The sequence below is a fragment of the Pyxicephalus adspersus genome, chromosome 9, assembly GCF_032062135.1.
Source record: "Pyxicephalus adspersus chromosome 9, UCB_Pads_2.0, whole genome shotgun sequence".
Classification (NCBI taxonomy): Eukaryota; Metazoa; Chordata; class Amphibia; order Anura; family Pyxicephalidae; genus Pyxicephalus; species Pyxicephalus adspersus.
In genome coordinates, this window is record NC_092866.1 from 16957257 (window position 1) to 16974670 (window position 17414).

At 37.0% G+C, this 17414-nt stretch overlaps 1 protein-coding gene across 3 annotated transcripts in view; it reads left to right on the forward strand.

Annotated features, from left to right (window-relative positions):
• The window catches only part of WWOX (WW domain containing oxidoreductase), a 561627-nt gene that overhangs the window by 127169 nt on the left and 417044 nt on the right, over positions 1-17414 (forward strand). For 2 of the 3 annotated variants that reach the window (XM_072422778.1, XM_072422779.1), the window contains exons 8-9: positions 8398-8583; positions 15354-15618. In XM_072422778.1, the coding sequence (XP_072278879.1) occupies positions 8398-8583; positions 15354-15618 (451 nt within the window). Of the gene's footprint in view, positions 1-8397; positions 8584-15353; positions 15619-15922; positions 16533-17414 lie in introns of those variants that run through there. The other variant, XM_072422780.1, reaches the window with a different exon arrangement.

Genomic DNA, 17414 nt, shown 5'->3' on the forward strand with positions numbered 1-17414 from the left:
TACTAGCAAATTGTTGTGGGGCTTTGCATACCGCCTTGCATACAAATAATAGTATAAATAATACAAATAATTATTGTTAATATTATGAATACAGTAATTATTTTAATCTGTTTTTGGAAGATTGTAGGATTAGGCACTATACCTAATTGCAACCCCATTGACCCATTGACCCATAAAAAGAAATAGCAAAGAGTTGTACTAATATAACTATGCATATGTTACAATGCAGTTGGATCCAATAAAACTCAAGTGGATCTAATAGAAAATTTATTGTATTTGGAATATGTGTACTCATGCACATTGTGAATTTCCTGCAAGCTGCTGGATTGTATATTCAGATTATAATGTGGTGTTGGTGCCTTTTCAGTGGTAAGGACATTCAATAAAGACTGTTTAAGTTCACAACCAAAAAGTCTTCTTAAATTTCCATGCTGTGTTTGCGTTAAAATGGAACGTCAAAACACGTGATTTTCTCCCCTCTGTGGTTGACTTTAAATATCCCTGGCTGTACATTACGGCCACACTTAACTGTTACACGGAGTATTTGTTTTGGATCAGATTTACCGTACTGCTGAATGCCTACAGCAATGTATTTGTATTACTTATAAATGCACTGTAGCCACAATGTCCATATATTTGTAAACTAAAGCATAGTAGTAGTCTTCTGGAAGAAGGCCACACTCCCCAAGAGTTTTTATAGACAGAGACAAATCAGGAACCCCATTTGTTTAATTACACTTCTTTAGTACAGCATAGCCATAAATTAATTGTGTCGTAGTTGCTTACTTAGATATACTGGTGTCTCTTGTAGCTGAGGTCCTGGCATTAAAATATTCAGATTAAATAAACACAAGCTAATTCTCAAACAACAGAGCAGCCTCATCTGGTATTGCTGTGGCACTGCTTGGTTTTGAGCAATCATTTTGGTAACACAATACTAGGCCAGGGTGCATAGAAGGGCCCTGGTTTTTCCAGCTTGTAGTTGTTTTATAATCATTATGTTAATAAACTGCCTTTCTTCCTCCAAAAGTTATAGTTTAATACATAATAATATAACCACACAGTACCTGATAAAGTACAGCAAATGTAAATATTTCAAATGGTCTGATAGTAAGAGTGTAGCCCAACATCCTAGCATGGCATTGGTGGTTGTGATATTGGAGCCTATTACTTAAAAAAACAGATATTTCAATTATTTCCTCTTCTGCAAGAAAAGCAATTGTAGCATGTGCATGATCCAAACATCGAAAATAATTTTTTGAAGACAAAAAGCTACCCATGTGTATTCCAGGCATCCAAAGTACTCTTTGTTTCTTCAGAATGTTAGGCCATTGTTTAAGGTTTTGGCACTAAAAGCTCCTGGAATTTTTTTCTGATGAAATCTTTGTAAGAAGATCTTGAAGTTGTGGTGATCTGCTGGTTTGAAAAAGAGAAGAGACAAACAACCTTATAAATTGTTTTTTTCAACTAAAAAAAAAATAAATAACGAAAATTAAAATGCACCTCCTGATGATATTATGATATACCAGACTTAGTTTGAAGTAATAGAATATCTGCATTAGCCAGACGTTCTATATTAGTCAATATTTAGCTGTCTTTTACATCCTTAGTTTAAGAGATAATCTAGCAGTCATGATTTTGTATTGTTCAGTTTTGGAATGGTTACCACTGTGATATCTGAGCAAGCCTTTATTTTGAGTTTTAAAGTGATCTATTTAAAATAATTTTGCATTGTTGAAATATTGAAGTCCAACATCATTGGATTTCTTCACATATAATTATGTTAAAAAAGGCAACAGAAGTGCCCCACAATGCTAGCATATATTTGATAGAGACTAATACATTTTATGTACCCTCTGCTGTTTTATAGTAAGGCACTAACATGGTGGGGATTTATAAAGACTCTGAAAGATTACAATTTTAAATGACTCTTTTTGGAATTGATTTATAGTTTAGGTAGTATACATGGATCAATCACAATATAGTATCAAAAAGCTTAAAAATGCCTTCATAAAGCATGCTTATTGTAAAACCCCCGTGCTTTTCACTCTCCCAGGATACCTTTACGAAGTATATATATATATATATATATATATATATATATATATATATATATATATAAAATGTTTCCTCCAGTAGCATAAAAATAGCTGCTGGTGTGTGAAGAATAGAAGCATACAACAGTAGGGGGGCTTCTTGAACTCTATTATAGCCTTGTATTTCTCCAGGGAATCAGAAGAACGGGCTGTCATTGGGAAAAGTAACGTACTAATACATGTAATGCTTTTGTCAAAATGATTTGACCGTGGTGTTTAAAAGCACTCGTCTGTAACCCTTGGGCAATTTCATATTTTTCTAATCATTTCACCATCCGTTTACAAGCTTGGTGCGCAGCAATAAATCAGGAGCAGCACTCGACGTAATTAGCTGGCAGATTTAGACATGTAATTGTGCTGTTTACATGTATGTCTGAATTTCACTGTTTTCCATAAGAGTTACCCATAGCAGCAATTAGCCACAGCAGTTCTTTGTAGATAAGCCTAGAATTGTAAAATTACTCTTAAAAGGTAATGCTGATCTTTCAGCAATCTGTTAAATGCATAGCAAAATATATAAAAGTGAATTAATTTACTTGCAGAAGGTTTTTGATATTATGTTCAGTCGGTGAGCCAGGTGCCCCTGCCGGATAGCACAGCCTGACCCTGACCCTCTGCTGTAGTTTCTGCACTGTTTGCTCAGAACACATTCCATGGCATTAAACTTGGACAGTGAAAGAGCAGCAGTACATTGGTGGGCCATTATACCAAGATGTACACCAGATACTTTGAACCAGACACTGAGTGACTTCTATTGCTGGACCTTTTTTTCCTACTGGTCTAGGTCCTACTAGTCCAGGAAATAATCAGAAGTATATTAAAAAGTCAGATGAATGTACTTACACTACATGCTAATTTTATCAATACTGCTACACTATATGACTAAAAGTATATGAACAAACCAACTGTAAAGACTGGTGGAGGAGGCATACTGCTGAGGGGAGCTGTTTTTTAGGATTTGAGCTAGACCATTTTTTTGTCCATTTTCTGTTAGAACAAAAACATTGTAAACACCTATTTGGTATTTGGATACCTTTGTGACGAATCAGAATGTATAACATCATACCAACTGTTTTTAGCGAAGCACACTTTGCCTTAGGCACGCTCCAAAAATTGTGGAATGGCTTCTCAGAAGGGTTCAGATTCCTGGCCACTGTAGTGGAGAAATTTTTGAAGCACACATAGAAACTTGCCTGATATTTATTAAATGTGTTGGCGCCTATATATGCTAAGCCCTATCCCTACCTATTAAACCCTGCACATAGTCATAACTGGTACAAATACTGTAAGCATCAGGTGGAAAGGAATCTAGGCTATCAATGACAGTTTTGGCATGAATGACATGCGGACTGGAGAATAGATACTAAGTAGCCTAAAGGTGGCAATGTTTGACAGTTTAATGCGGTAATTGTCAAATATGATTATGGTATTAAAAACTATACTGATACAAAGTATTAAAAAAAACAGAAATCAAGTGTGTTTCTATTTAACATCCTGATAGGAGACATTTGTGCACCAGCCAAGTATCTACAGGGTATCAAGAATCTGTCAAGTACCACAACAGGGTTACTTGTTACTAACAATTAATTTAACTCCCTAATCCAGGATACAAACATTAACCTCAGCCAAACTAGCTTCCATAGGGGCATATGTATATATTAACCTCAGCCAAACTAGCTTCCATAGGGGCATATGTATAAGGAGTACCTGAAACATGGACAATGAAAGCTACCAGCTAAGAACTGACTATGCTTACTTAGCTACTGAGCCCACCAAAAGAATGGTCAGATATATGACAAACTAAACATTGTAACAGGAAAGACATAAATTAAAAATACATTTAAAAAGAGACTGTAAATGCCCTGAATTAATCTTTAATTTTTGACACATAGGGAACGCTGTCAATACAAACCATATAAGACAATCTGTATAAAAGATGACTTCACTCACTCTTATTTCCCTGTGTGCGGATTAGTTGCTAGATTATAGTTGCATTGAAGCATTGCTTTCATAATAATCATTCGGATCGAAACCTGGGGACGAGATTTTGACCTTCATGGTCACTTTATAGTATTCCTGTTTAATTGCAGAGGGCCCCTTTCCTCCAATAGCTATAGGGCAAATTATTAGTGTGACCAGCAGTGAGTACAGCGCTTGTCTAGAACGTCCTTGGTGTTTTATAGACCTAGTTAACAACATAATAAAAGCAACGCAGTCTGTAGAGCGCGCATTATGAAGGAAAGCCTATACGTGTGTTGTATGGATAAGGAAATTCTCCTAGAATTTTCTATGTTGCAATAAAGGGATGTTATGATACAAATTTTAGTGAATGTCTGTTTTTAATTGCTGTGATCATTAAATGAGAATTGCAAATGCATGGCTATTGCCATCAAACTTATTGCAGGGGAACAGGAGATTCACCCGTATTTGAGAAGTCTTAATTCTATTCTCACTGTCACTATTGAAAGTGCCAAAACTATTCTGGAAGAATAGGTAAGCTATGATTGCAGACATTGTTGGTTGCCTGACTGTCTTCATTACTTTCCGAGGCAAGCATGAATATTCAGAGCTCCTAATTTGCAAATTTCTGGTTGACTCAGAAATTACCAAGGCCACTGGATGTGCTTGGGAAATCTTTTAAAGTAAGGGATACTTACCTGAAATTGCCATTTCATTGCCGTTTCATGCCAGTGCCATTTCTAGGTCCAGGAGATCCAGCCTTTTAGGTGTGCCCACAGAAGCAATTCTAATACAGTCCCATACTGTTGACATCACTGCTGTAGACTCTTCTTCTGGAAAAGACCCCACTATTGGACCACCAATATGAAATGCCCCTATCAGCATGCAATGGCACAATTATCTGACTTTACCACTTGCATCATTAACCACATTTTTTATTGCTACTAATACATTTGAGGAAGTGGAAGGGATAAGGGGAGGCTGATGATGAGATTACATATATTTAGGTTTTAGACATTCCATGAGCTTGTGACCAAATACTATATTTGTACAAAGCCTTCCTTTTAATTTAGGAGTTTTTAAAACTCCTCAGCAAATGCTGATACGTTTAATAATTCATTGTAGATGGTATGTTATTTCTTATATTACGCTGAAAAAATACACAGATTGACAGACAGTGACGGATGGGGGATGATGCTCAGAAACTGTGATAAAACACATTGGCTGAAAACAGTGGTAGATAGACAGACATCAACAACAGGCATAGGCAGACTGGGTCAATTCCTTTGTATAAATTGCCTCTTAACCAGCTTAACCGTAGTGCCTGCATTATGGAAAAGAATATGATTTTTAAAAGACAGTTTATATAACTTCATCGTCTTCATTTTCAATTAGTAGGATTTATTAGGACCTAATTAGATAAAGGAAAACAGTGATACATACAATATATATTATAAAAAAAGTTCTGCTTTCATTAGGTTTTTGACAGCAGAAGAGAGGAAAGGGATGTCTTAAAACACAACTATGGGTTTGTGATTCTGTTCCTCTAATACCTCTTTTGCGCAATTAGTGCACCCCCCTCGCCTCATAAATAAAAATCTTTACACACACGTTTTTCAAGGTGTCCTTGGTCCAGTTATGAGAAGACACAGCCTTCTTCTTCCTTTAATGGTAGGCAGCAAGCAGGTAACACTTTTAACTAAAATATTACATTTTTAATTTTCTATATTGGTCCAATCTAGAGTTAGACTTCTAGAGCAGACTTTAACAGTGCTGCTTGTCCATCGTAGTCCATCCCAGTTGGGATATGTTTGACCATTGTGGTTAACCAAGCTGTCCTTTTGTTGCAAGGAAGGATGAAGATTGAACTGTGCTGTCACCTTAATGACAAAACTGGCCACACTGATTTACATATGCTTTGACTGTTTAAATAGTTCCCATATTTGTAGTCCAAATGTGTATTTTGCCTGGAGTTAAGCTTTAATTTAAATACCAGTAAATAACAGGTACATCTATTCTGAAAGTATAAACAGTGTAGAAATAAATAATTTTTAGGAATCCCACAGGCTCTTAATAGAAAGTGGATATAAAAAAGACTACAGATTTCTTTTAAAACCTTCTACAAAAAAAGATAAAATTCAAGCTGAAGTCAGAGCTTGTTGTAAACTCTCAATTTAAAATTCAGTCCTTGTCCCTCTTGCACTGAGGGTCAGGTTGAAGTTCCAGCTCTTGAAATAATTCAGGTGAGATTTCTGATAGGGTTGTGAAAGGGTCACTTTAGGATAACACGAACAGATAGTGTTTGAAGAATTATGTCCTGACTTGTTTGTTTTAGCAAGGGACCTGTCTTCACCGTACAGGTAGTGAACCTTTCCATTCCTTCTGTTTTTTTCTATCCTCTTTCTGATAAACCAAGCTGGAGAAGTCAAAGCAGAAGATGGGGGGAGAGTGGAGGTGGCAGCTGCTCAAGGGAGCGAGGGGATACATTTCAGGTGCTCCTATTTAATTTCTGTAGACTTTTATCGAGAGAGAGGAGCCGAGGTCATTTGACAAGTGACCAGGAGCTGTTCACATTTCTCTACTCACTTTGTCATGACAATCGTGTTAAATCACCCGCTGAATTACTCTGAACAAGAGTATCATGTACGTTCCTGTGCTAGAGATAGGCTGTCGTTTTCTTAGGAATGTTTGTGCATTTACAGTTCAGTTGCGTCCATGATATTTTAGAGTCCCTAGAAGAACAGCAAGTTAAAATAAATGAATAACAGTATTTGCACAGGGACCCTGCTTTAAGCAGGAGTGTCCCTAGCCTATATTTAGTATTTGCTTTTGCAGCTGGGCTGTAGTTAGTCAGCCGGAGCTTTGTTGATGTTTTCAGCTTTCTACAGGTTTCTCCTAAGCTTAAGGATTGATTTCTTCCGCTTGCTGCTGTTAAGGTGTATCTAGTAGACACGGTTGGGAAGTGGAATAAATCAATTATAAGTGTTTGTTGGTGCCAGTCTATTAATGAGGGTTTTGTTTGATGGGCAGCTTAGGGAATGTGATAAATACTTGGAGCAACTTTCCAGAAAGGTCTTTCAGCTGGACCCTTGGCCCTGTCCTCCTCAATGATGAGGCCTGCGCATGATGTCCTACAGAATCCAGAAAGAAATTCTCTAGAAGTTTGCTGCTAGGAAAGCGCTTCCCCCAGTTTGAGTCTTCTGCTTGAAAATCTTTACAGGCATTGTAATTGTCATGCCATCTACAACTAAAATGTTTAAAATACAAAAGACTGGTCCTTACCTACTTTTTTCCCACCATGAGAAATTAATATTTTTTAAATGTATTATTTATACATTTTTTTTGTTGTATGTGTTCCAATGGTTGATTACCCTTTACCTCTTTTTCCCAAAAGGGAATAAAAGGAAATCTTTGAAAAGAGGACTTCCTATTGGTCACAGTCACTGTTATCTCCATTGGAATATTTACTCTTACCTCTTGTTCTAGTGATATTTGTACACTTCTGAATGCCCCTTAACTTTCTATGCAGTAACAATGGGGACATCAGAATATGCAGCGATGGTGAAACTCCCTGGTGAGAAAACAAAAACAAATAAAAACCTTGAAACTATTTTTTTTAGCATTTCGTACACTGAAAACATGTTTTGACTGTACATACGTAAGCCATTATTATTCACAGTTCAAGGAACCTAAAGCAACCCCATCGATTACCATAGCTTGGAAAAAGTGGTATAGAATTTTATGTTTTACCCTATGTCCCTCTTCATATTTTTAGTGGTTATCCTTGGCATCCAAATGATTCCATAGATGCCTTGGTTTTTATCTTTTGCTCTGATGAGGGTCAAGAAGCTTGAAACAGTTTTTGCATGTTGGAATAAGGCTCTTTACTGAATCTCTATCTGTAGAATAAAACAGCGGTTCCATGTGCACAGTTGCATAACTCATATAAAGATAACTAGCATGAATTTCCCCCTCCCTTAAACAGGAATAAATTATTTAGTCTATGGATTTGTGATGGAAGCCAAAGCTTGTAAATAAAGTAAGTTGTAAAAAAAGACATTATTCACAATATTGAGGAAAGGCTTTTTGTCCATGGCATAAGCTGACTTGCTATTCTGACCTTGCTTTATTTTCTGTTTTTCATTTAAAATCTAGGCAGCTACTACATTTTACATTAGGATAGTTTTGGAGGTTGTACAGAGATACTGTTCTGTAAAAACTAAGTAGACAGAGTGTAATTGTATAATATGCGTTTCTATTTTCTCCCTACTTTTTTTTATAATGTTTTAATTTACAGTAATGTTTAAAGTCATATTTAAATGTTACCATTGTCTTATTGCAGGCCTCTCCATGTGCTGATCTGCAATGGTGCCATTTTTGGTGCTCCCTGGCAGCTTACAGAAGATAATCTCGAAATGACTTTCCAGGTCAATCATCTTGGTCATTTTTATCTGGTCTCCCTCCTGCAAGATGTATTACGCCATTCTGTCCCATCCAGAGTGGTTGTAGTGTCTTCCGAATCACACAGGTCAGTCATCTGTTAGCACTCATTATTTTATTGTGGTCAATAAATACCTGTTATAGAGTTATAAAACCACTGTACGGCAACTGACATAGGGCTTAAGGTTTCCCTTGTTGTTGGATGCATTGTATAAAGTTTGTGCAGGTAGCAAGTTTTGATCCTGTTGAACGCCTACTGTACTGTCAATGGTATACAGACATGCCTTCCCTAAATCAGTGTAACTGCAGTCTCCAAATATTTTTTATCAGGTTGTAATTAGATTTGTGCTAATCTTGCATGAGATACATCTCAGATGCAAACATATATATATATTATATATAAGTATTTTGCAGCACTAGGCTTTTATTTATAAGCTACCTGGCATCCCATGACCATTCTGCCTCCTTCCCCTAACCCCACCACCTACAGTCAATTGTAAAATGCCCCTCCTCTCAGCAGCCTATTACCAGGCTCATGCACTTTCATAAAGAGCGGTGCTGTACTTCCAGAGCATGCAGGTAAAAGTTTGAGAGTTTTTGTTGTCAGGTTCTACTACATATTGACCACAGGTTTACCTATGAATATCTGCATCCTTTTAGTTCCATATCCACTCTTGTCCAATCTGGCTGTCAAATGCCAGAACTTCAAAGGGCAGCAGGGATTCCCATTTTGTGTATTTCCATGAAATGAAGAAGAAAATAGTGCATGGAAGAAGTCAATCTGGGTAGAGCTTATCGCCCTTTGTACGGCATTCTGCTGGAATACCCAAATGGCTCTGCAGAAATACGGATTAAATTGAAGACTTACACAAGTAGTTACAGACATTATAAAAAACTATTTGTATCTTTTAGGCTAGGTCAGGTTTACTTTATTTAAAACAAATAAATTGTTTTATCTTTAGCAATGCTAGAGGCAAAGGACAGCACATCTTCCTATCCTGGGAGACCAAATAGGCTAAAATATTATCTTTATTTTAATATTCGGACAAGCTTTTTCTTTCCTGTGTGTTTATGTAAACTACTATTAATCATGAAACAAGCCTCTCTTTCCTTAGCAGTTTAATCTGCCCATTGAGCGGTCTCGGAGATGGAATAATAATTGATTATATCTGAATGCCACGACCCTTATTGATTTGTCATTCAACAACTTCGGCATCTAACCAAGAAGAATGGGAAGATATACTAAATTGTAAATAGTCTACTTAGGGACTGGAGACCGGGTCTGTTCATTATGGGCTACTTTATTCATCTCACTCTCCTTAAGGTTGGGTGGTCTGCAAAACATGTTAGCTTTCTGAAATCCAGCCCTTGTGCTTTGTATCTGTGCAAAAAGACACACTTAATTGTCCTTTTTATTCAAGAGATCTGTAATAAGACAGTAACGTGTTATTGAAAGCCATCATTTTCTAAACACGCTCAGTTCCTACCCATAGTATAATCATTTTAAAGCAATTCTATAAATACATTACTATTGGTCTTAACTCGAAATCAATGAATGTTTTAGAAGCAATTGTACAGAAAGTGCCGATACAAATGTAAGTGTGCTGCTATCACAAATCACACAATAATATGGTTGTCAGCTTGTGTTATGAAGGACGGTACAAAGGTCCCACATTAGATGGGATTATGGATACCAATTGCATTGTTTAGGTGCTCCAAGAAGTACATTTAAATTATCACTATAATGAAAAAATGTGCATTCTGGCATCTATGTAAAATTATTAACTGTATGGATCCTATTTAGCATATGATTTTTAATCATTTTTTTATTTTTTATTTCCAGTGGCATATATATATTTTTCAGTTATGGAAATTAGGAAAACCCAATATACTGGCATGCTTGCTTACACTAATCACTTATCATATGGTTGAAACCATTTGTTTCCTAAAACAATTTTTTTGCTGTAAACTGAAGTGGGCTTCAATTTGTTTGTTGCTTTATAAAAGTTCTCAGTGGAAAAAGTTTCTCGCATGAAACTGGTCCAATGCTCGCTGGCTCAGTCTTTGGTGTAACAGGAAGGATCTGTGTCCTCTTTCATGTCATTCAGCCAATCATGTAAGCCAGCTTCTCTCTCCTTTAATTTCATTCATCAAATCATGCAAGCTGGCTTACGTGATTGTCTGAACAAAATGACATTTCGAGAGCGCGCAGTTCATTCCTATCACAGAGAAGACTGCAGCTGATAAGGATGTCTGGAGCCCAGTTCAGCACAGCCTACGTCTGGTACTGGTTTACAGCCCAGTGGTTGGGGAACCTTGCTTCCAGAAAACAGAACAGGGATGCACCCCAGAGAGTGAAAAATGTTGGAATATGTTGCTAAGCAAGACATGAACCAATCTCTATCCATGTTGTTGCACAGTGAATAAAGTTTATTGTATGTGGCCTCAATTTAAATACCTAAGCTTAGATGGGTGCTGGATTTGCCTGCACCCATTAGCTGGTGTACATACAATTGCATATGCAATCACAAGCCTAAAGGCACATGTTATAACACATATGTTTATTTTAAAACATAAGCATGACCTGTCCCTGAGGAAGTGACCATCATAATAAAACCGGGAAAAGATTGCTGTCAGAGGATGCTGGGAATGCAGGAAAAAGGATTTTCCATAGACACCAGGATTTCAGCAAGGTGAGAATATCATTTCATGTAGTTTAAGATTCTCATGTTGCCTTAGGGCAGGAATAGTCTTAGTTTGGAGGTATTTGCAATTTAAGAGTTAACTGGACTTTCTCACATAAAAAAACGTTACTATAAAGCATTACATTTTTGGGATAGAGGCCTTGCAACCAAGCAGAAGGGGAGGAAAATCCAATACTTACTCCAAAAATGTTTAAGTGACCCAGTGCAGAGCTTATTTTTTAATCATGTATCCATAAATGTAACCCTTGGGACTCAGAGCAGTGAGACCAGCCAAGGGTCAGACTCAAGCCTTTATCACTTCCAAACACAGGGGCTTATAGTCTAACTGACACACTGCAGATTGATTTACATAGAACATTTAAAATTTATGGTAGCTGAAATGAAAAGAGGCAGCACGAAGCACAAGCAATAATCCCACCCACACCTCAAACACAGAGCATCTCCTAATTAGGTGGTTACTAAATCTATGTTGCCTTATCATTGCAAATCACATCAGGTTTTCTGAAAGGAGATCAGTTTGGTGTTATTAAGCAATGGGGGCTACTGTGGGCCATCCAGAGCTTGCTCTCGAAAATAAATCTGCCAACTCCCTGACTTGCCAGATGTGGAGGGCACCAGGGGATAGGCTATAAACGAGCTGTTATTTAATGGGAGATTAGGCTGAATTGTCAGCTGCTTGTCTCGCCTTGCAACCTTCTGCTTCCAATACGAATCTGCATCATTCCTCACCCTTATTATTTGGATAGTACGTTTATGTCTGGGCCTTGGCAAAACACAGGATTTTTAAAATGTCTCCTGTGCCCTAAAATAAGCCAAAGTTTACAGCCAAATATTTTTTTTCAACCAAAAATAATAGGTTGTTTCTTTACTCCATATAACAGTGGAGCCATAAGGACAAAGCATGGTGCAGAGTTGACAGGAAGGCCAGTAAATGTGAAATGAGTCAGATAAGGAAAAAATGACATTTTAAATTAGATTTTGATGAAGTAAATCAACAATTATATTGCTGCAAAACTCATCTAGCAAGATATCCGCTTATAGTCGCTTACTGTGTTTTTCTTCTCTTTGTTTTTCTCCTTCTATAGTAATATTATTATTATTATTAATTTTATTAATGAACAGTATTTATATAGCGCCAACATACTACACAGAGCTGGACATTGAAAAGGGGTTGCAAATGAGAGGCAGATACAGTCAGAGACACAGGAGGAGGAGTGGACCCTGCCCAGAAGAGCTTACACTCTAAGAGAATACCGTGTAGTCTTAGATTGTACATTTTGTAGGGCAGGGTCTTCTCCTCCTCCTGTGTCGTTGTTTGTATCTTTCTTTCGTTTGCAGTTCGTATTTATTGTAAATCAATGCGTATTATTTTAGCGCTAATAATAATATAAATAATTATAATCTTACTTTTCGTGCTGTTCTTAAGGGCAAGCCTGTCAGCCCATGTGCTGCCTTCATAATAATTATTTTTTATATTAAAGTTTGTTTTGTTTTATCCAGGAAAGGGTAAAAATACACTGTGCAAGGAAGGTCCCGGTTTGGTCCCATACAAAAAGACCAAAAATAAGGCACTAGGCTCTGTGCATGGAGTGAAAAACGAGTACATTAGAGTGCATGGAGGCCCAGTAATGGTGTTGACATCAAATCACCTATATAACCTGAAACAGATATTGCTGAATGGTTATCAGCTTGTTTATGTAAACCTGTAACCTGATCTACTGTTTTGCCTTCCTGCACCTGAGTGACTCACTTCTTTTTGCATTGTTCCATCACTGTCCGGTTAATATTGAGTTCAGTTTTTACTTTTTTTCGTTGCAACAAAAAATGTAATACCAAGTTTTCTTTCATTACAAATTAGTCATTTTACATCAATCGATGAACTTATGTGACAGTTAATAACAGTTGTCCGCACATGAATTCATGATTTGCTCCGCAAATTTTTCAGTCTGTCCAGTGGGTGCTGTCATGGTGTATTAGGCAATAGATTGGTGGCCAACAAAATTTCTCTCTGGAAGAAGGGAACTGTTTCAAGGTGCCTGATTTGTGCAAACAGGAGCTTTACTGAATGCTGGCTGATTTTGTTGAAATGTGGCTGATGGGTTTGTATAAAATTAATGTATGATTGATAAATAAGTATGTTTTTGCCCATAATATTTAGTAAACCCTTCATGTTGTTTTATGCAAATAGCACTGGAGCAGGTGAGTTCAATCACTGTCAACATTGATTTGTAGATGCAGAGAACTGACCACATACACAGATAACAGTATGAACATACAGTTCTGCCTAACGGTATCCTTACTATATACTATATTTAGGTTAGTGTATGTGCTCAGTTTCCATCCAATATAATCAGAAAAAAATAGGTTTAGTTAAGAATAATATTAGGTGAGGCAGAATAAGTCTTCAAATGAACTTTAAGGCTGTCTGGCATATCTTTCCCCTGGAGATGTGCCTATTTGCTGCTCCAATTTCCAACCCTTACCTTAATAATGACTACCAATGTTGAATATGCACTGGAGTGTTCTGAACCTTTATGTACCACACTGCTCTCAGTCAGTGGCAGGCCCCATAATAGTCACCCTCTCCAGCAATGAGTAACTTCTTTTCTCCCCACCCGATTTCCATAAAATTTGGCAGTGCAGTCTGACCACAACGTAGTGGTTTCCTTATCATACTTGTGCACAGGAGACTTTAAGCCAAACATGATGATCCCTCTACCTAGTATTTGTACCATCAAAAAAGGAAGTCTACACTAGTCTCCCTAAATCATCATCAAATCCTAGCTATTAGCTCAAACCATAATCTTTACATATATTTAAAAATCCACGCCAGTGACAGATAAATTAGTTTTTTGAGATTACAACTCAGCTAGCAAGTTTTCTTGAGGACATTTTTTACGGCTTTGGTTCCATGGCAAAATACAAAAAATCAGAGTCAGAAACAGCTGGTGTTTAATTATTCTGTCTGACTCAATTACAAAACATCAACTAGTTATTTTGATTTGTGTTTAAGCCATGCCATGGGTATACTTAAGAACATAATAGCCTGCCAAAACCCATCCCAGCTCTGTTTACATTTATCTTTTAAACATGTGAGGATGTTCATGGCAAAATACCAAGGTTATCATCACGGCATTACTGTCTGTGTCTATTCCAGAAGCACGGGGTCACTAGGCCGCAGAGGAGAAGACTGCAAAGTCTGCTTGCAAATCAGAGATGAACCTGGGAGGCTTTATTAGGTGGCATATATTTTGAGTATTTTTAATTACCATAACATTTCAAGGAGGATGTGTCCCTTTATCAGAAACGTTTGAAAAAGAGGTTAACAATGTTATACTAGTAATCTGTGCTATCTCCAGATTTCATCCCTCAGGATTGTAAGAGAAAGTAGTTTCCTTTTTTTCAATGATTTCCTATGTTTATGTTTGCATTGCTGTGCTCCTATCAGAAAAACTTGATCTCATATATACCTTCCTTTCCTCTTTGGCGTGTTGCAGCAGTGGGGGTCTCAAAAGCAGGTAAACAATGGCAGCCACCATATTTCTCAAAGTACAGGCTTCCTGAAAGTAGAAAAAAACTTAGAGTAAAACCCTCCGCCCTGAGCCTGCAATGCGTACGGGGGACATGGTCTGTGACTCTGGCCTGTGCACGCCCCCACTGGGGACCCTCTCCTGACCCCGCTGGGGGCGCATTGGCCAGAGCCGCGGACCACCAAAATTTTCTGGCAGACCACCGACCGCTGGTTTATGGTATTTTTGGCAGAATTTCACTTTGGTAAAGAAAAAGGCTGAACGATTTTCAGAATGAACTAGAATTGTTATTTCAGTGATTTGGAATAATTCCTGTAACGAGACAGTATGAATTGGGCTGCTACAACCTTTTGTGACCCACTCAACACTGTAGCTATCAGCCCAAATAAAATAAAACAAAAAAAAAATAGTGTATCTTTTTTACTGCTGTTTTTTATTACCCTTTGTTTTTCTCTGACTCTTTTATTACAACATGAGTGTATTCCAGCATTATATTTAAAAAAAAATCAACACCTCTTGCAACTGAAAAACAGATTATAAGAGACGCTAGTTTTATTTTTTTGGACGGCAGTAAAAGTTTTACTGGCAGGAGGTCTGAAACATATTTTATTTTTTGAACTTAGATTCACAGATATTAAAGATTCATCTGGGAAACTTGACCTCAACCTGCTTTCTCCATCGAAGAAGGACTATTGGGCCATGTTAGCTTACAACCGTTCCAAGCTGTGCAATGTTCTGTTCTCCAAGGAGCTGAACCGCCGCCTCTCTCCCTATGGGGTGACGTCCAACGCACTGCATCCGGGAAATATGATGTATTCCTCTATTCATCGAAGCTGGTGGGGGTACACATTGCTGTTTGCTTTGGTTCGACCCTTTACGAAGTCCATGGTGAGTGAACTTTTTTACATAATTGTAGCGTTTTTGGCTTTAGATCAAAGTGTATTGAAAATCCAGATGTTCATATTTACATCAGCTTTTGATACCTGTAAGCCTTGTTTTGGTAGTTTATATGGCACTCTGACGCCACAATCTCAAGGCGTTCTTCTAAGTATCCAGTCCAGTTTTGAGTTCTGTTGTTGTAGGGATCTTACTTGCCTTGATAATTATTTGATGATGTGCAATACATTTTGTCTGCAGAGTGGAGACGAGAGAAATGTGATAGGGTAGACTCATTGGCTCATTTTTTTTTAAGATCTCAGGACATAATGATAAATTGAAAAACAGTTCAGGTTTTTGGCTGACTTTTTTATGTACGTGTATTTACTCAAGTCAAGAGACGAGTGTTGAGAAGAGCGTGCCGACCTCTGACCTATTCTGTTAATGATTCAAAAATGTAAAACTGCCTCTTTTAGTTTTTAAAAGTTTAAATCATGCAGTGGGATGTGTGTTCTGCAAATGTGTTGTGGATTATATCACAGTTTTAGTTGCTGTTTTGCATATTTGTGTTCCAGTGCATACATGTTAACTAAAGAGTTGTTCTAGCTGTGAACTTGTCCTCACTACTGTAAATAGATTTGGTGTGGTTCCTTTAAACATTAGAACTATGAGCCATATTGGAAATAATAATACACTGGCTTCCATTGATACTGTAGTCAGGGCAATTGGAACACATGCATTCTTATAGTATGTACTCATCCTATATACAGTCATTGGAAAAAGTTGAGTTATTTCACATAAGCAGACAAACATTACATCTTCATTTAAATCCTTCCTACAAATAAATGTTTTATATTACCAAAAATTTGCCTTTTTTGTTACCTTCTTTAGCAGAAATTATTTTATTATTTGTTTTGCAACATTTCTCACCAATCTCTGTCATTGATTCAGTAAAATGTTTTACCACTTTCCTATGTAAAATTTCATCAGTTAATATATGTTTAATTCTATTCTTCAATGGATTCCCTGTTTCATATCCCCCACAAAATTGCAACAGGACTAAAATCAGCGCTTTGACCAGGCCAGTTCTTAACCCTCTAATTCTAGACTCATTCCTTGGTTTACTTACTAGTGTACATTGCATCATTATGATGAATGATTGAATTCATGTTCAACTTTAAATTTGGGACAGATTGCTTTAGATTCCCATGTATTACTATTTACTAAGATTCAGAATTGATAGGTAACACAATATCTGGTAGCTGCAAAGGCTATAAAACATATAAACATAACATTTTCACCGCCATGCTTTGTTAATGGTATTAGGTTCTTTTGAAATGTAGACTTCTGTTTGCACCAAAGGTGACTATTGTTTCTGTGGTCAAATAATTCACATTGTTCAATAAGGCCTGCCTTTTGTGTATATGTTCAATAGCAAACTGTAATTTTGTGCTATTATTGAACACCAGTGTTTTTCCTTGACATAACTTACATGAAAATAAATTGGTGCATCTTCTTCTGAATGTAGATACATGCACTTTGACACCAACTGTTGCCAAAGGTACCTGTCAATCCCACAATGAAAATTTGGGGTTCCTGGAGTCGTCAAGTTGTCAATAAATCATGTCAGCACACACATCAGTATCAAAAACACAAGGCCTTATATGTTCGAGATTTAAATAGGAGAAGTTCCACCAGCAAACCCCATAATAAAGTTCTAATTACTGACAACTAATATGGAGCACCTGATTTTAACTTATGAAATTAAAGTGGTTGTAAATGACAAATCTGCTGACATGATAATAAAT